Below are 23,802 nucleotides of genomic sequence, written 5' to 3'. Positions count from 1 at the left end.
AAAAAGAAAAAATAAAGACAAGACATAGAAGAACAACTTTCATGAAGGAAGTGAGCCAAACAGTGGCCATAAATTGCTCAATTTGATATGCAAAAACAAGACAGTAAAGCTGAACTTAAAGAAAGGTTCTTGGAATAAATTATTGACTTATCCCTAATAAGTCACTACATGCTAAATTACATGAAATAGGTAAGTGGGACCCACTTTTCCACTACAAGGTGACATGAAATCAGTTGATACTGTCACAAGGTGTTTTGCGGTCGCCTAGACGAACACTCACCGAAGTGGGAAAGAGTGAGGAGTCGCCACTTTAATTTTGAGGGAAATTAAAGAAAACCATTTACACACACAAAAAAAAGATAAATTAAAAGAAACCACTTCGAAAACAGAGATTCTAAGTTCGGGGTCCATGTACGGGCGAGAAAGGTGTTAGGCACCCCACCTCGTCCCTCTATTGGGTAAACAGATTTAATTTTATGCTCTTTCATGAATTAAAGGGTAGTTAGGGGGCTGAGATAATAGTGATGTTAATCCCTTAGGTAAAAGGGAATATTTAATTTTTCACTGTTTCGGGTTACCCAGATACATAAGTACATGAGACGACCCTTAGTGAGTTGGTGTTGTGTAGCGGTTTTGGTTTAGATAATTACTTTGTGTATTGTGTTATTTTAGTTTGGATTTGAGAAAATCCGGGTAAAAACCTCTCCCGATCTCTAGGGGTAATCTGTTTAAAGTTTGAGTGAGGAATTTCGGATAAGAACTCTCCTCCGATCTCCACATATTTATAAAAAAGATTTGGTTGAGAATCGGATAAGAACTCTCCTCCGATCTCCATATATTTATTAAAATTTTGATTGAAAATCAGATAAGAACTCTCCTCCGATCTCTTTAAATATTTATTAAAATTTTGATTGAGAATCGGATAAGAACTCTCCTCCGATCTCTTTAATTATTTATTAAAATTTTGATTGAGAATCGGATAAGAACTCTCCTTCGATCTCTTTAACTATTTATTAAAATTTTGATTGAGAATCGGATAAGAACTCTCTTTCGATCTCTTTAACTATTTATTAAAATTTTGATTGAGAATTGGATAAGAACTCTCCTCAGATCTCATATAAATATGTGGATAAGAACTCTCTTCAGATCTCAAATTTTTTTTATAAATATGTGGAGATCGGAGGAGAGATCTTATCCGAGATTCCTCACTCAAACTTTAAACAGATTACCCCTAGAGATCGGGAGAGGTTTTTACTCGGATTCTCTCAAATCCAAACTAAAATAACACAATACGCAAAGTAATTCTCTAAACCAAAACCGCTATGTAACACCAACTCACTAAGGGTCGTCTCATGTACTTATATATCTGGGTAACCCGAAACAATGAAAAATTAAATATTCCCTTTTACCTAAGGGATTAACATCATTATTATCCCAGCCCCCTAACTACCCTTTAATTCATAAAAGAGCATAAAAGTAAATATGTTTACCCCATAGAGGGACGAGGCGGGGTGCCTAACACCTTTCCCGCCCGTACATGGACCCTGAACCTAGAATCTCTGTTTTCGAAGTGGTTTCTTTTAATTTATCTTTTTTTTTTGTGTGTAAATGATTTTCTTTAATTTCCCTCAAAATTAAAGTGGTGACTCCTCACTCTTTTCCACTTCGGTGAGTGTTCGTCCAGGCGACCGCAAAACACCTTGCTACAGCTTGGCGACTCCGCTGGGGACCCGGACCTTAACCCCGATTCAGAGGTCCAAAAGCAGATTTAATTCTATGCTCGTATAAACTAAAACTGTAGTTAGGTGGGTTTACTATAGATTAAGTGGTGTTGTTCTTTCGGAGTAGTCTAAAGATAGGCTCAACTTTAGCAGTGAGGTTGGAAATAAATTTCGAAATGTAGTTCAGTTTTCCCAGGAAACTGCGCACCTCCCTCTCTGTTTTTGGGGATGGCATTTCTTGAATGGCTCAAACTTTGTCTAGATCTACTTCCATTCTTTCTCACTCACTATGAATCCTAACAACTTCCCAGATCTAGCTCCGAACACGCATTTGGCTAGGTTCAATTTCAACTGATATTTTATGAGCCTCTCGAATACTTTCCTCAGCACCTGTACATGGCTTTCTCCCTCCTTGGATTTGATGATCATATCATCCATGTACACCTCCATTTCTTTGTGCATCATATCATGGAATAACGTGACCATAGCACGTTGGTAGGTAGCGCCAGCATTCTTTAAGCCAAATGGCATGACCCGATAATAGAATACCCCCCACTGAGTGATAAAAGCAGTTTTCTCCTTATCTTGTTCATCCATGGGGATTTGATTGTACCCGGACGCCCCATCGATACATGAACATCTGCCCAATCCTGCAGCATTGTCTATTAGCACGTCTATGTGTGGGAGAGGGAAATCATCTTTTAAGCTTGCTTTATTAAGATTCCTGTAATCAACATACACCCTGACTCTCCTGTCCTTCTTCATTACCGGGACAACATTAGCTATCCATTGGGGATATTTGACTACTTCCAGAAACCCAGCATCATACTGCCATTTGACTTCATCCCTAACTTTGAGTAGCGTGTCAGGGTTCATTCTTCTTAGCTTCTGCTTTACTGGGATCATCCCGGGAATTAGGGGAATTTTGTGCGTTGCTATGTGAGGGTCTAAGCCGGTCATATTGTCATAGCTCCATGAAAATGCATCCAGGAATTCTTTGAGTAAACTGACCATATCTTCTGATTCTCCACTCCCCACAATCTTAAATTCCCTTTTTATTTCTTCTGTGCCTAAATTTATGGTGTGCGTTTCGTCCCCACAAGGCACTAGGGAAGGTTCTTCTCTTTCATCCCTTTCTTCTACGAGTTCCTCCTCAGAATCACTTGAAGTAATGGCAGTTATGTGGATTTCAAAATTAACCAGAGGAATTTCTGAGTCTATTGAATTATTAGGTGTTAATTGATGAATGGTCCTGAAGAAACGAAAGTGGAATATATTATAAGAATGGATTTCAAGAAAAAGGAAAAGAGAATTAGATGTAAAATGCGCTATTAATTCATTAATATTTGTATCATAAGAAAAGGGTCCATTTACAGTATTACACTCGTCACCATGGACGAAATGATCAAGTGTAGATAACCAAAGGTACTTTACTCGAAATTGAGTATAGGAACGTCCTCTACTGTCCAGTTGTCCAGTTCTTGCCCTTCAGCCATTGGCGAGATCAGGGCTTCATACAAGGAATCGAGATGTATGACATCAACGGAGGGTTCTAAAGGAGACTCTTTGCTTTCATCGCCAGGTTCTATCATGTTCACACCATTGCTTGCACCATGATTGGGCAATGGGTTTGATGTGACATTGGGAAGAGAGCCATTCCCTTCAATCTTCAACCACCCATTTCTAATCAGGGCTTGCACCCTTCCCCTAAGGGCCCCGCAGTTGTTAGTTGAATGCCCTTGTGCCCCTCCGTGATACTCGCATCGGGCACTAGCATCATATCACCTGGGGTATGGTGGTTGGATTGGGTCAAGGGGGATTGGTACTATTTGATTTATACCGACGAGGTATCAGTATATTTTGCTGAGTGGAAGGGGAAGAGGTGGATCAGGATTTCTTTGCGGTCTAGGGTTGTTTCGGGATGGTTTTGACTGAATAGGTTGAGGAGGTGGTTGAGGTTGGTAAGCTGTTTAGGGTGGATACTGTGGGCGTGGGTGAGAATAATTTCGAAAAGGGGGTGGAATGTTGGCAACTGTTAGGCCATGAGGGAGAAGTTATGGCCGGTGATTATTCTGAGGGAACGGAGATTGGTTTTGTCTGGTGATGGAGTGCACATCACCTTCTTTCTTTTTACCAAAGCTGGCAGTCTTCTTCGCAGGATTCTCAGTCAACTCCTGCAACCGTCCTAACTTGAGGTTAGCTTCTATTCTCTCGCCAGCTTGAATGATGTCTGAGAAGCTATTGGAGGTGATTCCAATCATCAGATTGAAATAGGGAGCTTTTAACGTTTCAATGAACAAGGAGCAGAGTTCATTGTCAGTAACCGGAGGATACACCTCTGCTGCCTTTTCTCTCCACCTATGGGCATACTCTTTAAAACTTTCCCTGTCTCTCTGCACTAGATTTTGGAGGTCTCTCCTTGTAGGGGCGACGTCACAGTTGAATTTATACTGTTTTAAGAAGGCGTCGGCCAAATCCTTCCAAGAGCGCAGCTTGCTCCTGTCTAACTGAATGCAACATCTCAGGGCTGCCCCGAAGAGACTCTCGTGAAAGAAGTGGACTAAGAGTCTATCATCTTCTGTCAGGGCAGACATTTTGGCAATGTAAGTAGCTAGATGAATGCGGGGATCTGAATTCCCGGTGTGTTTGTCGAAGTCCTGGACTTTGAACTTGGGTGGCACCACCACATCTGGTACCAATCTCAGTGATACCACATCAACTGAACCATAAATGTTTAGGTCCTCTATTGCCCTTAATCTCTCTTCCAGGGCGAACAGCTTCTCATTTTCTCTGGCTCTGCTCTCTCCTCCTGGATGAGCTATTCCCACAGCTGGGAAATAAGGGGCAGGGGGAACCGGGGGGATTGAAGTGTGTGTCTCGGCATTTGGGGCAGCCGGGTAATAGGAGAAGGGTAGGTCATTATTCAAGGGGGTTGGATTAACAGTGATCGTCGGATCCGGGATAGGCGGCTAGAAAGTGAAGGAGGTTGAAGCATGATGAGAATCAACCATTGTAGGAGGTGGGGGAGGTAGTGGTAAGTTGGGCTCCGATGCAGGCTTATTTTGGGACATCTCCCTCATTAATCTCATGAGCTCTGAGACTTGGTCTTTCAACTCGGACACTTGTCCTTGTAGGTTCTGGACTTGCTCCTGGTCTTCCATTATCTTCTTTGTTCGTGATATTGTTAAGTACACTCGTCTTGATTGAACTGCGTGTCTAGTCAGGCTTGCTTTGCTTGAAGCAATGTTGATTTTCTGTAGGGGAGAAAAAAAAGGTTCTGTGTAGAAAACTTATTAGCAGGATAAATTCAGGTAATTTTGAATTACACTGTTGGCGGGGTGATACCTACACAGGCGGGGTGATACCTACACATTTATCAAAGTAGGAAAATGTGTGGATACTCCTAACAGTATAATCTAAAATTATCCTTAAAGGTAAAAATGTAAGAAAACACAAATAAAGTAGGGTGAGAGTAAGTATGTCCCTTTTGTCCTAAAATAGGGAGAATCCTAGTACCAGGTAGGTGCTACTTAATTGAACAGTTCTATATTATGAGGTGGTTTGCTACGGCTTCCAGCTATTGTGATGGTTTAGCTCAAGGTCTAAATTTCTAAAAGCTACAGGTTTCCAAATTGCCCCTACTGTAAATAGTAGAGCCCCACTCTATCACTATGATACTAACGGGAGAGTTCCACGGGTATCACAGTAAATAGAATGAGTTTCAATCTGAGCAGAAGAATTCACGGATACTAACAAGAAAAACTCACGGGTACTGCTACATGACTTCCTCCTATTTTCCTAAAAGGATATGAAAGCCCGGGTATAGGGTTGAAGTGTGTGAGGATATTGTGTGAGTGTTCAGTGTGTGAAGGGACACCTTTACCTCTTCCCAATACGGGGGAGTTTTTTCTTTCTTTTTAGACGAAGAGTGCTGTAGGAAATAAGACAATCGAGATAAGCAAAATGGTTAGCAAAAATAACAATAATCAATAGGTTAAGGTTTTCGAATTTTGTAAATTAAACCCACCTAACTACAGTTTTAGTTTATACGAGCATAGAATTAAATCTGCTTTTGGACCTTTGAACTGGGGTTAAGGTCCGGGTCCCCAGCGGAGTCGCCAAGCTATCGCAAGGTGTTTTGCGGTCGCCTGGACGAACACTCACCGAAGTGGGAAAGAGTGAGGAGTCGCCACTTTAATTTTGAGAGAAATTAAAGAAAATCATTTACACAAAAAAAAAAAGATAAATTAAAAGAAACCACTTCGAAAACAGAGATTCTATGTTCGGGGTCCATGTACCAGCGGAAAAGGTGTTAGGCACCCCGCCTCGTCCCTCTATGGGGTAAACAGATTTAATTTTATGCTCTTTCATGAATTAAAGGGTAGTTAGGGGGCTGGGATAATAATGATGTTAATCCCTTAGGTAAAGGGGAATATTTAATTTTTCACTGTTTCGGGTTACCCAGATACATAAGTACATGAGACGACCCTTAGTGAATTGGTGTTGCGTAGCGGTTTTGGTTTAGAGAATTACTTTGCGTATTGTGTTATTTTAGTTTGGATTTGAGAGAATCCGAGTAAAAACCTCTCCCGATCTCTAGGGGTAATGTGTTTAAAGTTTGAGTGAGGAATCTCGGATAAGAACTCTCCTCCGATCTCCACATATTTATAAAAAAAATTTTGGTTGAAAATCGGATAAGAACTCTCCTCCTATCTCCGTATATTTATTAAAATTTTGATTGAGAATCGGATAAGAACTCTCCTCCGATCTCTTTAAGTATTTATAAAAATTTTGATTGAGAATCGGATAAGAACTCTCCTTCGATCTCCTGTTTTTGTTTGAATGAGGATCGAGTAAGGACTCTCCCCCGACCTCTTAAAATTTAGTTACGATCGTATATTGTAAGAACCTTAGACTAAGGGTTCTGGCATCCGAAGATGCTGGGAACCCGAACACGGCTTCTCTTAACCCGTTGATACCTTATAACTAGGGAGGGGATACCAGACTGAATTTTACCGATCTCTTTTGTGATTGCCTTACCAGTACCTTTTGACAGGCAATATTCGATCTCTTTCATTTACTAGTCTGGGATCCGATCTTTCCTCGATCCCCCACTATACCAAGTTATCTCCTGAGCTAGTTTAGTGGTTCGACTTCATAACTTTCCCTCCAATTTATTATCCAAACTTTTATTATCTTAAAGAAACTCTCGTGTTAAGATACAGCTACCAACATTTTATCAAACTACCTATTCATTATCCGTAACCAGAACACCTACATTTGAAGGTAACAAAGGCTAAGAACAAATAAATAACTTGAATTGATGAACAAAAGGTAAACTAAAGAGAATAACCACCTACGTGGGGCTCTTTAACATAACATAAACTTGACGAAAATTACGAGCATGAAAACAGAGAAAAATAACAAAAAAATGAGTACTTGATAAAGTAAAGGTCTAAACGCTCACCTGTAGGGAGTTGAATCTATTGAACTAACTATGGAATCACAAATATAGTAGAGCTGCATGCTAATAGTCTGGGGACTAATGCTTGCCTTGAAATAAAGAATACCAAGTTAAAATGTAGTCGAACCGAATTAACAGTAATCGGGTTGGAATGAGATTGAGCTTGGAAAATAAAAAGTAGATATAAAGATGATGAAGATAAAACTGAAACTGAGAGATGGTATCGCAGAGTAATGAACAAACTGAAAATAAAGAGTTTCAGTGCCCAACACTCCTTCAATGGAAACACTTTAGAAAACTGGTTTCTGAAGTTTCCTTATTTTGAAAGCTTAAAAATAGCAGAGTAGCAAGACTGAATCAATTTTCAGAGCCTTTCCACTATAATCACCACCCCTTTTTTGTTCTCCCCCCTTTCAACAGTATTGCATACAGGTTTTTATAGGGAATGGGTGCTCCCAATGAAGGGTCAGGATTTCCTCTGAGGGAGATGGAAGGTTTGGATTTTAAAGGACATGATCTGATGCCTGAGAATTGAAGAGAATCAAAATGGACGGCTGAGATCCTATTCAGAATATTTGTCCTTTCTCTTTTCTAATCCAACGGTTCAAAATCTTCTTGTCAAGGGAGATCCGAGGGCCGGGAATAAAAGACGCCGGTCTTGTCGTCTTCTCTCTGATCCAAGGGCTCCGGGCTTGTCCTTACAAGTAAGATCAACGGTGGAGATCGAGATGTATACGACTGTCATGACATGTCCTGGCACTTGTCAGCAATGTGGGCGATTCTGCAAATGAGGCGTGCGGTGAAGATTTGATCTCGTCTGCAACGTTTTAACTACCTCGGCTCTGATTATAACGATAGTTATTGGAAGTTATCTCATCCTCTCTTGGCTTTCCGATCTCCCATTCCTTCCGATCTTTCTATTATGACCCTTTTTCGATCTCTAGCAACGGGTCCTTCTCCCGATCTCTCCCATTCCAGAACCTTCCTCTCTATCCGAACTGCTTCAGTCAAAGCATTTAATCCTTCGATTACAGATGCATCCGCTTCGATTTCCGCTAGTAATAAATGCTCAGACCCCCCCCCCCCCCCATATATATGCCTCAACGGGGAATTTCTTCTATATTTCATTCCTTCCTCTTTCCATTTCTCTCTTCTTCTGTTCTAGTTTTTCCGGTAACATTATAGCCATGGTGACTGCTTTTGATCTTTTTCTGACTATTCTCTTTGCTCCCCGACTAAAAATTTATGACCCCGGTGATCGAAAAATCATGATAACCACTTCTGATGACAGTGAGAGAACCGGACTAATTTACCGCTCAAGATCGAAAACATCGATCGCACTGATCTCAAGTCGATCTACCGATATAATCGGTGAATCGATTTCGGGAGAGAAGACTACTAATTTCCCTCTTAACATCAATGACTGCCTCTTGAAGTTCATTTGGCTCCTCACTACATCGGGCGTCCCGACTGCAGCTCGGTTCTAGTTGATGACATCGACGATGACTCCTCATCATCATGAGAGTCATAGTCACCCCCTCTGAGCTGTACATCTATCCAATGCCTATGGCCGGCTTTCTGATCAGACATTTTTTTATTCAGCCACGAGACTAGGCTTTGACATAGGTCCCTGCTAGGTAGGACGTAGTGCCGATCTCTAGAGATCGCCCAAATGATGTAATCCGACCTTTAAAGGTTCTTAATGATGTAATCCGATCTCTTGAGATCGCCCAAATGATGTAATCTGACCTTTAAATGATGTAATCCGATCTCTTAAGATCACCCAAATGATGTAATCTGCTCTTTTGGAAATGAAATTTTATTTTGACAATTATCATTTTACTATTATTGCATTGGTTATTTTTCGATCTTTAATGTGCATATCCAATCTGATTCCAAACTGAATAGCCCTTAGTCGATCTGTAATTATGAACATCTACCTTAATTCACCGATCTTTAACCAGCTGATCTCCCCTTATTTATTTATGGAGTTTCTGGAATGTTCTTGCGACGTGTCAGAAAAGCTGGCGAATTTCACTAACCGATGCGCCGCTTGGGACACTGCGAGCATTGAATGCTCAGACGAGTATAAATAGGGGAAGGGTCAGTCAGTTACTCTTTTATGTTATTTTCAGCACTTCGCGAGTGGTTCCAAAATTCTCTCATTTCTTCAAGTTCTTCCGGCACCGATCACACTCCAGTAAGGACTTTAATCCTTTTTTTACTTAAACCTTTTTATTTCTTTGAAAATGAGTGGCGTCAAGGGTCAGAGAGCGGCGAGCCCCCCTTCTATCCATGTCTCGTGGTCGTCAGATGAAGTTGAAGTGGTCAGACCAGGTGGGCGATCTGAACCTCCTATGACCTCTGTTTCAGCCTGTGGTCAAGTGGCACCCTCAAGACGAACGCATTCCTCAGGGAGAGAAAACCTTCCCGTGGATGAGCTGCCGTCAATCCTCTAAGAAATCGATCTGCAGTCGATTAGCCAAGAATACAACCTTCGAACCGACTCATACGAGCTTATCAGATGTCATGGCGATCTCCGAGCCGATCACTTCTTTGAAGAAAATGATGTGATCATGATATATGAAGAGCAATTAAAAGTCGGGCTATGGTTTCCTCTTGATAACTTTTTCAAGGATGTTCTGAAATTCTACCAAGTATGTATAGCCCAAGTACATCCGAACTCATGGCGAATTCTAGTGGCTTTCAGATGCTTATGCCGAGCCAAGAAGCTCGAGCCACAACAAAGGTTTTTACCGAGCTGCATAGACTTACTCGTCAAAAGGATGACGAGTATTTGTTTTTCCAAGCCAAACCGCACTGTGGGCTTTTTACCGATCTCCCCTCTTCATTGAAAAATTGGAAGAATCGCTTCTTTATTCTGAGGAGTAAGATTTCAAACGGTTTTGAGGGTTTCCCACGTAGCTAGCTGCATCTAGGCCCATCAATTTTGAAGCCTGTCACCCTGAGTAGGGAAGAGGGTGCAATGGTAATGGAGCTAAAGGATCAGGCAGCCACTCAGAAGTTCTCCTGTTTAGATGCGATGATGGCCGAACTGCACTATTGGATGATGCAGCTGGTTACCAGCGAAGAACGCGGGCTTCAGCTTTCTGACCTTGGCCTTGGTACTTTCTACATCTCTGATCTCTGGGCCTTAGCAAACTCACTGACTTTTCTTTGTGCAGGTATGGCGGGCAGCGAGGCTTCCAAAGAAAGCCAAAAGCGTAAGAGGGAGGTCTCCAAGAAAGTGCGGGAGATGAAGCACACCGAGGCCTCACAGACGCCAAGGTATGATTCAGGAGAGGCGCGGGGAGGCTCGTCCCAACCCTCGGGACCATTGATCCCTGAAATAGAAGTAGTCTGGTCTCTTCCTCTACAAGAAGAACCACTACCTCCACCTGCTCCTTCGAATGTGAAAGGTGGTCCTTCCCAACACACTACGAGGACCCTTTCCTGCGGCGCCTAGGTCCTCATTCATTCCTTGGAGAAGAACTGATCTGTACGGGAGAATCCGGGCTTGGCAAAGGTTCTGGGAGCTTCCATATGCCTTCAGGAGGATCGGCACAGGCTGACCCAAGGCAACATCGATGATCTCCTGGCCTAGACAATGAGCTTGAGTGTGGAGAGCTTGGTGAACCAGCATATCAGATAAAAGGCTTATCATTTGAGACAGGAGATCTAGAAGGTGGGCCAGGATACAGCTTCCGCCCGAGCCCAACTTTCATCCGCCCAGGACTATATAGCTGAAATTGAGGGGCGGATGAAATTTTATGAGGATAAATTGGCTGAGCAGGCTCATGATCTTGAAGAAGCTCGGGTGCTCCGAGCTGCTGATGTCGCTCACCTCACTGAAGAACTTAGAGCGAAAGAAGAAGAGGCAGTGATGAGGGAGGCCGATGCTTATGTGAACGCCCATGGGGATCTTTTGGCCGAGCTCAGGAGGCGTTATCTTGAGGAGCAATTTTCTTGGATGGTGGACCTGGCTCCCCAAGATGAAGAGGAGAGCGAGGAGGAAGCTGAGGGAGATAGAGAGGGTGAGCAAAATGTAAAATAGGCTGGGGGTGATCCTCCAGCCGAATGATTTGTATTTTTTACTTTGAAATGAAATGAAATTCTCTCTTTTGTTCAATGACTTGATGAGATTGGAAAGTATCTAAGTTGTACAAGCGCCTGATTATTTGAACATGTTAGAATATCAAACTTGAAAGCGATTATTAATCTATGTATGAGAGGTCGGAAAAACATTGTAAGCACGAGATCGGCTTAAGCCGAGAACAAACACCGAACGGCACTTAAGATTATTAAAATTGGAAACCTGATTTGAACACTTAAGATCGGAAGCACCATTAAGTCGGATTGAAACCTTAACTTTATTAAACGATTATCCACAATATCTATAAAAGGGAGATCGGAACTAAAACTGGATGGGACGAAGACCTAATGTTGGTTTGATTTCCTCTGACGAGAGATCGGAGACAAGACCGAATGGCATGGAGGCTTGATATTGGCTTGAGAGATCGGGAATGAATCGTATGACATGGAGACTCGATATTAATGTGATCTCCTTGGGAGATCGGAAGTGTGATTGAACAGCGTGGGGACTTGATATTGGTGTGACCTTCTTTGTTGAGAGATAGGAAAATATTCGACTAGATGCGGGATCGGCTTATTTCCTATTCAGGTTACTTGTAACCGAGGAATGTCAGTTGAGGGTCGATTTTTCAAAGTTCATTGATTTCGGTGATTGGCCAAAATATGGTGTCAACAGATACATAAAATGTAAATTACCTAAATGGTTTGGTAAATACATAAGTCATATGAAAAATACACTTGAAACCTGTGTTTCCATCATATATGAAATAACAATACTATGAATATGTATAGTACATGACATAAAATAATGAGAGTGATAAATACATAAGTTATCTGAATATGTACTTGGGACTCATGTTCCCATTATAAATGACATGAATATGTAATTAGGACCTATGTTCCCATTATAATGACATGAAAATGGTTTCAGAGCAAAGTAGGGACGGTGATGTGTAACGCCTATAATTCCTGGGAACTCTCACGCGTGAATTGTAGGGAAACGTAGCTCTCCACCCAGGGGCTTGCAGGGACGGCGATACATAATGCCTGCAAGTGCTCTGATAGGTACCCTTATTTGCCACCAAAGATAATCAATTATGGTACCAGATGCCATTGTGCCTGACATGACAGATGCCATTGTGCATAATTGTATTTCTGGCTTTATGCCTGTCCACTGACCTTATGCCTGACAGACAGTTGTATACAGGATATTATATGCCTGCTCACTGGCCTTGTACCTGACAGACAGTTGTATACAAGATATTATATGCCTGCTCGCTGGCCTAGTGCCTGACATGACAGTTATATACATGATAGAATATTCCCGTATATCCAGTCTTTATAGACTGTTATAGGTTACTTGGGCATAAATACACTGATATGACATGAAAGATACTGATGTGATTTTAAAGACTCTGACATAAGTTTAAAAAGACAGAGAATTAAATAAATACACAGAAAATATACTGTTAATTAATTTATTTAAAAAGTACAGTAAAATATGCCAGTGACCTAGAATTGCAAAAGTTTATACAAAATTATTATTTATAATTATTTAGTTGAATTTCTTTAAGTTTATGCACCACTAAGCTATTAGCTTAGTGCGTTGGTTTTTCCATCGCGTAGATATTGGAGACCAGACCCACTAGACATAGCAGCAGCTGCTACAGTATTGTGTTGATTACAGTTGTCCAGATCTGCTACAGTCCAGAGCTCACCTCAGTAGTGTTTATTTTGGTAGGGCCCACTGTAATTAGGGTTTTGCATTTTGGTTCATGTATAATGAAATGTGTATAAATTCTGAACATTGTAAATAAATGTAATTTATATTTTGGGATTGTAAATAAGTTTGAGAATTTTTGTATATAATTTTCATATGTATGAAATGAGTTTCATTTCTTGAAATGATATGATATGATTAAATGAATGTATGATGATATACAAGAATATGGAAATATGAGACAGATATGAAATAGTTTTTAACAAATAGCTAGTGAAACTCGCCAAATGCTAATAAAATAGAAGAGGTTCTGCCTGAGTTTTCACAGAAATAAATTGTGATAAAAAAAAAAAAAAATATATATATATATATATATTTACCATATGTTTTCTATTAAGTTTAAAATTAACAAAGGACATGACAAGATAAGATAGGGTGCTCCGGCACTAAATGTGGTACACCTTGCTCAGTTACACTATAGACGGGTGAGAGGTGTCACATAATTTCTTCATTATAATATTTTTTTATATAACTTTAATTAAAATTTAAATTCAAACACTCAAAGTGCTGAAAAGATTGAGTACCATTTCGTTAATGGATATTATTCCAAATTTTAAAGAAAAGTTGGTCGAAGTCAAGCTTTTTAAAGTCCATCGTTCATCTTTAAAAACCATAAAGCATACCCACTGGTTTGCTTCATAGAAAAAGAACAAAGGAAAATAATAATTTGCCTCTGTTCTCTCTGGGCTGAAGTAGTATTGGGTTATCTGTTAATTAAGTTGCCATGGGAAGAGCTCCATGTTGTGACAAAGCTAACGTGAAGAAAGGGCCTTGGTCTCCTGAGGAAGATGCCACCCTCAAGAACTATCTTCAGAAACATGGCACTGGTGGCAATTGGATTTCCTTGCCTCGCAAAGCAGGTCTCTTTCTCTCTCTCTCTCTCTCTCTCTCTCTCTCTCTTTTCTCATCTTTCCTCGTTTATGGGTTTCTTCATCTTGTTTTCAAAATTACATGAAAGGAAGTTTTAGAGAGAAAAAGCTGTATATAATTTTTTCTTTTAATATATATATATATATATATTTGTCCAAATCTATCTTCATGTTTCACATTGATAGCTTGAAGATTAATTTATTCTTTTAGGCCTTAAACGATGTGGCAAGAGTTGTCGTTTGAGATGGTTGAATTATCTGAGACCAGACATCAAGCATGGAGGTTTTACTGAAGAAGAAGATAACATTATTTGCGCCCTCTATAGTAGCATTGGAAGTAGGCAAGTTTATATATATATAAATTCATTTTCAATTTAATGTGAATTCTGATGGTATCGATCTTATATATTGTGGATTTATTAATTATAATGCATACAATTAATTATTGTTTTATTTCTCTCTTGGATTAATTAGGTGGTCTGTCATAGCTTCCAGGCTTCCAGGAAGAACAGACAACGATTTGAAGAATTACTGGAACACCAAATTAAAGAAAAAGATGTTGGGAGGAAAGATTACTGATGCCAAGAGAAGCAGCAACATCAATAGCAGTAGCGATATAACCATTAACAACTCCAGTGATCCTTCGGAGCAATTTTCAGTCTCCATACCAGAAACTGAAACCTACAATAATCCTGGAAATTATTCACCCTGCTTCAGTGCAAATTGTGACACCTTGCCACCCCTCATGAAGATGGAGATGAGTTTCCAGCAATATTATCGTGATCTACAAGGGCTAATTTTGGACCAGACCCAATTCCCTCATTCAACTTTTATGAAAGTTCCTGATTTGGGCACATATAGATATAACAGTTACAACTGCTCCTCCTCCTCCTCATCATCATCATCTCCTCATCAAGAAGCGTCAAGCCTAGTACCTCTGGACCACAACCGTCCCTTATTATTATGCTCTGGCAATGGTTTAAGCCTAGAAAAAGAGGAAGGGATTCTTGCACAAGACTATGGATTTGGGTTCCCTTATGAGCCACTTACTGACCTTGGCTTCCAAGGAAAATGTTTCGCTGGTGAAGTTGCTCAATCTTTAGGTAATAATTAATGTATCACCTTCTCACCCCTGGCTAATCAGCTGGCTAGCTAACTATTAATAATTAAAAATTTAGGGAGAAAGAAGGATGATATTTGTATATTGTACTCTTTCAATCCATTATATAAAAAGTATTTTAAAATTTTTATAATTAAAATATATTAAATTTAATTTAAAATAGTTTTAATTAATATATTTGTAGTGATAATTTTTTAATAATGAATCAAATAATAAAATAGAATGGAGGGTCAGTGGGGCCTCGCTTGTTTGAAATTAAGTTTTGTTTTAATTGAATAGAGTGAAACGTGAAGGGAATATGGAGTCATCAAAGTTTGTTTGCTTGTGACTAGTCAGTGGTCACCAAAGTTGCATTGGCTATTCGATTCAAATATGAAGAAAATGTCCCCTTCTCACAGTAACCTTTCTTGATTCTCTTTGTTTTTTCTTACAAACTGATCTTTAATAGTCATCACTATATCATTGACTTGGTGTACATTAAAGGATAACCATACTCATTTCCAGTTAGATGCTCCGTTCCTGATAATTTTTTGTCTAAATCTCAAGGATGACCCTTTTTTAAAAAAAAAGAAATAATTCTTATAATGCATGGTCACTCTTTATACAGTTGGTATAGAAGTCCCTACAGTCACATTGTTCAATTACCTGCATAACATGGCTAATCAGTGATACATTTGGTGACATTTTCTTGAATGGTTTCAATCCATAACCAACTGACGCTATGCTTTCAGAAAAATTATTCATAACAATAATCTTTAAAAAAGGTCTCATGAATATGCAAAGGAAATCAGATCCGTGTTCATCCTCGATCAACCATTCTTCAAAAATTATGAAGGCATGCTTTTAACTCAAAACTCAACTTATGAATGACGTACTTACTTTATATTCATAAAATCTAAGCCAGTTGATTCAATTCTTCACATACAATTGCCTTCTCATCTTTATGAGATCAACAATTACCAACTGCATAATAAAAATTAAAAAAAAAATTATGTGGTTGAACGCTTTTTTCAAATAGATTCTAAAATTAAATTTGTAACAAAAATACAACTTCCATATGTGAAGGATGTAACATTCACTGTCCGTGAACCATCAGGGCTGTTTAGTATGCCTCTGTTTGAAAAAAAAATAACTCTAATACTTGGATTGTCTTCTGTTCTTCTAGAACATTAATGATTTGTTTGGGAATTGAATCTTTGAACCTTCTTTTTATCCAGAAGTTGATTCTTTCCTATATTTTTTTCATTTACCTAATAATTATTATGATGGTTTCCATAACTGTTACAGCACCGGAGATTTTGCCATGGCTAATCATTTCATTTATCTGATCCATCTTGTTTTGATGCATTTGGTGACAGGCATGGATTTGGTAGCTTAAGCAGGTAGATTAGGGCTAATTATTAGTTACATCGAGAGCACTAAAAAATAGTGCTCTCTCTCACAAAAAAGTGAGTCATTCCTATAATATAGAGAATGGGTCCCATGTGATTGTGAGAGATGCTGCATGTGCACCGGGTGTACCTAATAATTTCTCGTAGATTAGACCTTCCCTCATAAAACTCAAGTCCTTGAGATATCTGCGCTTGAGTTTCAACACGTTAAATGGGTAATTAATGTATCTTATAGCAGTTACAAAGTAAAAAATATCAACTTCAAAAGCTAACTCAAGTAGAGTAAATTTATTCAAATCTTATATTCAGCACAATTATCGTATCCCAAATTAATATGAGATAATACATTTTCATCACGCAACTGAAATCTATAGACAAACACAGTAGTTAATGACTCAACATCAAAACAGGCTAGACTCTGATACCATATAAAAAAAATAAAACTAGTCTAATTCAATTCTAAAAACTAATTCAAGGAGAGAAATTTACTCAAATCTTATATTCAATATAATTACCCTTTTTTTTAGGTACATGATTAATTTGTCCATAGACTCATTTTATGTTGAAAAAAAATAATTTATAAATGAATACCATAAATCATGACTCTAATCTCAAAAAATATTTATTCTTAACACAAAACAAAAAAAAAATTAAATAACTTAAATTGGAAATTTTTTTATTATATTACAAAAATTTCATTTTACTAGCCAATTTTTTTTTTTTCAAAGCTTGAATCACATTAAGATTGAGAACTGGAACAAGACGCATGGCCACCAAAGAAAGATCCCAGAATTACAAATTACAAGCTCATGGCCCAAAAGCCTAAAGCGTCTAGCTCAAGCAAATTAGCTAAGCTCCAAAGAAGCTAGGCCCAATGACAATGCAGAACCCTAGAGCTAGAACCAGAAGGCGAAATGCAGTGTCGTCGACAACTAGCAAGAACGCTGTTCTCATCATCCCTGACCCAGGCCGAGAGCCATCGGCAACCACCAATAAGAAGATAGGTAACTCCACAAGCCATGCGTGGCTCAAAAGAAGTCACCTTTACGAGCTAATAATTGGTACGCCCTGGTGGTTACGAAGAGCAGGAATCTACGCAAGTGAACTCGGGGAGAGAAGAAAACAGAACTCTGGCTTTTCAATCTTGTATAGCCTTAGGAGAAGTCGGCAACCAAAGGCCGGCGTTAAGTTCCTTGAGTTACCCTTCTTCACCATCGGTCCCCATAGTCCATTCTACACATAAGCACAAACTAACCTCACACAGATACAACAAAAAAGCCTCCCTCACTCAGCAGCTCTAGATTTGTGAGACCCAAATCTCAAAAGAAATATTTACACCTCAGCTAGGGGCGGAGAGGGAAGAAATACACTCTCCTGGGCTAGGGAAGAGTTTCCCCTGCTCGGAAGGGGCAGGGGAAACCTACAAGAGGCAGACTTCGACTCGGACCAAGGGAGAAAACTCAGACAAGGTTGAGAGAAAAAAATCTCCCTCTACTTAGCTCAACTTTATTAGCCAATTGGGTTACAGAGAAAGTTGAGAGAAAAAAATATCTCTCTAGTTAGCTCAATTTTATTAGCCAATTGGGTTAAATAGAAAATTTATCTAATATAATTTTCTAATATCATTAGCATCGATCTGCTAGCCAATTGCACAAACGTTGTGATTTTATTCCTCGAGTGGACAAAAATTCCTGTAAATTATAAAGTGTAGTTTATATATATATATATATATATATATATATATATATATGTATGGGTTGAATAATCAACATAGATAAATTACTATTAATGAAGAGAATATTAGTGAAAATAAATAATATATAGTTTATAAAAATTTTCCCAATACCCTAAATAAGTTAAGCTGTCTCCTTAAAAACATAGGCTTAGTTTTGCTAGAGAAAGAAACTCTATGTTTGATTTCTTCCTTAGGAGCTCCGGTCTCCTCTTCCCTTGCCAGCTGCATCAGTACGGTGGGGGGACTTCTAGCTACCAGAAATATGTGGATTTCACCATTTCGTCTATGGGAGAATGAGTTGTAAACAATGTTTTTGGCCTTGGTTTTTGTCTTACAAATTTGGGTCTTAGTGAAAGGGCGCTTACATGAAAGATATAGTGCTAAATATTTTCTGTTACTGAGGCTTTGCTTGGCCATGGGTTGTAGATGGTGAGGGTGTCTTTGAACTGCTGGGTTATGGAGCTTCAATCGCCGATACTGAGGAAGAGAGATCCCAAAGGATTAATTGCTGGCAACCTGTCCTCTGATCGTTGCCTCCCCCTCTAGCTAAAAGAGAATGAGAAGCCACAATGGAGGCTCTAGCAATGTGCTTTAGATTCGTCTCCCTCTCGGTGATGGATGTCAGGTGAGAGGGGCTTTAACCATCCTTTTTCGGATCTCTGGTTTCAAACCCACAACTCATCGCAGCTAGGATTCCTCTAATGGGTCTTCACATGTGGGCTGGGATAGGTTTTATTAGGCTCTATGTGTTATGGCCATGGGCTTCCCTAGGTTGGACTTTAAGGCCCCAGCTGTCATGGCCTTAGGAATTCTCTAGGCTTGAAGCCCCTTGAATTAATGAATTATGATGCACATGGCAAAGGTCCATAGAGTAATTTCGCACGGGGTAAAATTTTCCCGCCCAATATCAACATGCTTTTATCATACCTTGAGGCCTTCTGTGCAATTTTCAACTCCCTTCTTCTTCACTAGCTGCACAGAGGGATAATTGTGGTGCTCGATGGTAGTCAAAACTCCTCTTTCCTTACTATTTCAAGATTCCTTCTCTGCATATCAAATAATGATAGCACTTGCTTTGTTCTTCGATTAACATATATTATTGAATTAGTTGCCTTTTCTTCAATGCAATGTGAAATTTTAGGGTTTTTTTTTTGTGTATTTCTAATGGTATCCCTGAAAATTCCTGTTTAGATTCTTATTACCGTTGTTTTACGATCTCTAAGTTGTGATTTATGAGCCTTAACATGGATTCTCTTTCTCTCGTTTGCTTATTTTTGATCTCTCTACATTGATGTCCTGTTTGGTTTCCGGGAAACCACTGGAAAAGCTTACAGAAGGAGATTATTATTTCAATTTTATGATTTTCTTAAGAATCTCCTTCCAGTTGAACTTAATACGATTTACCACTTGGTTTGACAGATCATACAAACGATGAAAGAAATTTATTTTTCTGTTCTTTTCTCTCCATTTATTAGCAACCAAGCAGTATAGTGGATTCTTTATTGAGTGTAGTTGTGCAGTTTTTGTACCCTTTTGGTCACAAACTGAAGTTGCTTCAAAAAATGTCTTGTCTAATGAGTTGTTAATCTTGTTTGAACTTTCAAATGTGGGCTTAGCTGTAATAAATGGGCAATTATTGGTTCAAATTGAGTATGAGCATGCGTTCCCTGATGATGGGCGCTCCTTACTCCTATAATTTGAGAAGTCATATTTCTTTTTCTACAGTACAAATTGAATATAAAATGGACTATGAAAACAACAGGTAAAAATGGAATTAGTTATTAGTTACACTTTTATTTGGCATTGAGTGATTGTGGCTGGACTAATTAATTATCTACAAACACCATAGCATTGCCCTTTACGTTATTGTGTAAAGATATTTATTTCTGGATTTCTTGTTAGTTCTTTTTGGATAACTGTTATTCCATTATGTTGTTTCTGTATAGTTTATGTGAAATCTATCTCTTGCTTAATTCAATTGTCATGCAGTCTAAGAAGCGGGGTCTTTCACTGGAGGAGAAACGTGAGAAGATTCTTCAGATATTTTACGAGTCACAGAACTTCTTCCTTGTGAGTATGCTGTATTTTTTAAGTCTTCTTAGGAAACTGCATTTATTCGTCATAGTATTCTTTTGTTCATGCTTGTTTACTCACTATACAAGAAAAATGAGTTTGTTTTCCTGGAGGAATATACGATGTGCAAAATTTCCTTCATCCAAATCAATAGAGCCACTATTAACACCACCATCATCATAAAAGGAAAAGAGCCATTATTACCACCACCATGTCGTCAAATTCATGCTTGAAATAAAAAATCATGTCTCGCATCACAAACACAGAAGTTCATGGGCAAAGCATAGTGTATGGGATTAAAATAAGGCACAGAAGTTCATGAGCCTAGCATGGTGTATGTGGTATTAAAATAAGGGAAACCTTATCATTTGTTTGTGATATATGCTAAACACGGTATAAGTTAACCACCTCATAAAGGAATATTTGTAGGATGCATACCTTGTTTTATCAACATTGACAGGAGCCTAAAATTATAAAATTTCATTATTTCTGGGATGAAATGGCTTTCACATGCACCATAACACTATTTTCACCCAATTTACTGGTTTGCCATACAAGGCAAAGAATGAAACACGAACGCTATTTGATCACACTGCTCTGAGCTAGATCATAGTATATCCTCCCTGCTGTTTGCAAATGGTAAGATAGTTTTCTGTTAGTTATCACCCATCTATGATAACTTGATTAAATATTGTTGACAATAGTCTTTAGGAACTTGTGCACATTTTACTGGTAAAATGCAGCTGACCTGTACCTGATCAAAAGTGAATACTGGTTTGGAGGGAGAAAAAAGATTCTATGATATACTAAAGTTTCTTTAATATTGTGTAGAGTTACTTCTTATGGGTTAATTCTTGATGGCTTAGATTACATTGTTCCAATAAGACATCACTGTCATTTAAACCACAAAGGATTAGAAAGTTTTCATCTTTACACCTTCCTTAGTATGAACCTTCATGTTAAGCTTTTCTATTCCTTACATTATGTTAGGATGTTATCATGGTACTTCTTTTCATTTTTTGTAGTTCTAAATTTGGAAAGTGTTTAACTTGCATAGTTTGTAAATAATTTCAGCTCAAGGAGCTTGAGAAGTTGGGTCCCAAGAAAGGTGTAATTAGCCAGTCTGTGAAAGATGTTGTCCAGAGTTTAGTTGATGATGATCTTGTTTCAAAAGACAAAATAGGAACTTCTGTGAGTAAACATTTCCTGGTGGGCGGTAAAATTTGATTTCCATCTGTGCTCTTGAAGTTGCGATGCAGTGAGTGAAATAGTTGTGGTTGCATGTGTGAAGTTAGCAAACAACTGTCGCATTCCCATATAGTGTTTTCTAGACAACCTAAGAGCGCTGATAATTTTAAAATTTCAGGTATACTTCTGGAGTCTTCCTAGTTGTGCTGGAAATCAGGTAAGCTTTTTTTGATAATGTGCTCTTTTTTTGGAATTTCATGACATTTAGTCTTTGGTCTAAATCATTTGTTTCAGTCGAGGAATGTTTATCACAAACTTGAATCCGATCTGCAAAGCGGAAGGAAGCGGCATGCAGAACTTGTTGATCAGTGTGGTGCATTAAAGAAGGGACGTGAGGAATCTGTAAGTATACTGTGATTTTGCTATATTTGTTAGGATGAGTAGTAAGGCTATTTATATCTTACCATAAGCTTTTATTAGGAAGAACGGGAGGATGCATTGGCTGAGCTAAAAGCCATTGAACTAAAGCATAATGAGCTGAAGGTAAATCCTGATCCGTTGTTATGTATCGAGCATTATGAACAAGTTATTCAAGTTTCTAACGGTTCTAACTTATCAGGAGGAGATGGGTCAATATGCAGATAATGATCCTGCTGCCTTTGAAGCAATGAGTTAAGAGATTTTTTTATCTTGATTGTGAAGCTTAGACTATTGTATTTCCTGTTAAAATACCTTTTCATTCTGAGAAGACTAAAGGGCATTAATAATCCTAGATAAAATTCACTAAGCATGAGGCATCAATAACTGTTGCAGAGAAAGCTATTGGAATCGCCCATGCAGCAGCAAACAGATGGACAGGTTTTGCTTTTTTATGCATTATTTGTTTCTGTTTTCTACCATTTTTCTTTGGTTTGTTTCCATAGAATTTTCTCTACTGGATTTTTATAAACCTTGTTTAATATGGCAAAAACACCACAGACAACATCTTTACATTGCGACAATGGTGTTCAAACAACTTCCCTCAGGCTAAAGAGCAGCTTGAAAGCATGTACAAGGAGGTATGGCTGTGAATTTCTTATATCTTCCATATTGCCCATAGTAGTAAAATGTGAAGCACGAATTGATCCCTGCTCCAATCCATGACTTCTATTCACGCCATCTCATCATACGAGTTGTATTAGCTTATAGTTAGCTTGAATACCTATCCATATATTCTTCACAGTTCTGCACTCAAAGTAAGTTTCGCTGCAAATTATGGGGGCTTGTGTATTCAAGCTGATATAGGAACTCATTGCCTAATTCAGTAGCTACCTTCGACTTTGGCTCTATAAGACTATAAATGGATCAATAGATTCTGTATGTTAGGTTATAAGCATATCCGTATGTGCATGTGCTATTTCCTTATTAAAATCCGAACATCTATTAGTACTCACTCCTTTGTTAGACTGGATTGAAGACACTCCTGTGTCCTGTCTCTCTTTTAAAACAGGTGCATGGGCATGTGCATACAGACTTAATTACATTAAGCATGTGACTTCCCTCGCTCACAGGTTTTACAATTTTGCTCTTGCACTTAAATCTTGCTTTTCAAATCCATCTGCAGATAGGAATAACAGATGATTTTGACTATCTGGAGCCTTTACAAGTTCCACTTGGCTCAGTTGGTGATCAGATACTGGAAGGCAATCCTTAGGCGATACAATTTGGCATATTCCTTGTCAGAAATACAGTTTCACAAGTTGTGTGGAAACCAAATATCGACTCCATTACTCCTACTTTGAGTAAAGCCACTTACTGAGTTTGATAATATAATATGCACCTAACATAAGCCGCACCGCTCGCTGATTTGGCTTATGGCGTTGTTCCAGGGGACCCTCTTGAGCATTATTTTGCCCTTGATAGCTTTATCTACTTCTATGGCTACGCCAAGTTCCCTATCCCACCCCCCCCCCCCCCCCCCCCCAAAAAAAAAAAAAAAAAAAAAAACAAAAATTCTCGTGTTGTTTATGTTCCTCCAAAGTCCAAAATACCACAAAAGAAATCCATTCAACCGCACAACTAAAGCTATTTGAAAAAGGGTTTTCCTACCCGAGTATCCTTGAGCATCTGTTTAACAATCTTGAATTTTCACAATTTTACGTTCATACTGATGCTAATCACTGATAAAATCTTATCATAATTAAATATGAATGATTTGCTTTGTTGAATGTAGTTAAAAAGTTTTAACTGCTATCCTAATAGCACTCCTTAGTTGTGATATCCTGCTATAGTTAAATACTATTTAATCAAAGTTAAAAACAAGTAGTCAAATACTTCAAGAAACAACAATGAATTTATCATTTAATACTGTTAAGTTCACGATAAAATAA

The 23,802-nt window shown here is 38.6% G+C and overlaps 2 protein-coding genes and 1 long non-coding RNA gene across 4 annotated transcripts in view; all 3 read left to right on the top strand.

Moving 5' to 3' along the window:
- The window catches only part of LOC131179329 (uncharacterized), a 90,411-nt gene that overhangs the window by 59,531 nt on the left and 7,078 nt on the right, over window positions 1–23,802 (top strand). The window lies entirely within an intron of this gene.
- LOC110633131 (transcription factor MYB36) lies at window positions 13,658–15,185 on the top strand. The gene is made up of 3 exons (XM_021781609.2): window positions 13,658–13,917; window positions 14,138–14,267; window positions 14,401–15,185. Exons 1-3 carry the CDS (start codon window positions 13,782–13,784, stop codon window positions 15,038–15,040), a joined length of 906 nt encoding a protein of 301 aa, XP_021637301.2. The 5' UTR covers window positions 13,658–13,781; the 3' UTR covers window positions 15,041–15,185.
- On the top strand, window positions 18,325–23,320 carry LOC110633132 (meiotic nuclear division protein 1 homolog). Of its 2 annotated transcripts, XM_021781611.2 has the most exons (10): window positions 18,325–19,175; window positions 20,162–20,242; window positions 21,320–21,436; window positions 21,612–21,650; window positions 21,728–21,835; window positions 21,914–21,976; window positions 22,053–22,104; window positions 22,247–22,291; window positions 22,412–22,491; window positions 23,037–23,320. In XM_021781611.2, exons 1-10 carry the CDS (start codon window positions 19,173–19,175, stop codon window positions 23,124–23,126), a joined length of 678 nt encoding a protein of 225 aa, XP_021637303.1. In that variant the 5' UTR covers window positions 18,325–19,172; the 3' UTR covers window positions 23,127–23,320. The 2 variants fall into 2 exon arrangements, with proteins under 2 accessions (XP_021637303.1, XP_021637302.1); XM_021781610.2 differs by lacking the exon at window positions 18,325–19,175 and having other exon boundaries at window positions 20,156–20,242.

This window comes from Hevea brasiliensis, chromosome 4 (assembly GCF_030052815.1).
Source record: "Hevea brasiliensis isolate MT/VB/25A 57/8 chromosome 4, ASM3005281v1, whole genome shotgun sequence".
NCBI classification, from domain to species: Eukaryota; Viridiplantae; Streptophyta; class Magnoliopsida; order Malpighiales; family Euphorbiaceae; genus Hevea; species Hevea brasiliensis.
This window is presented reverse-complemented; position numbering and strand designations above follow the sequence as displayed.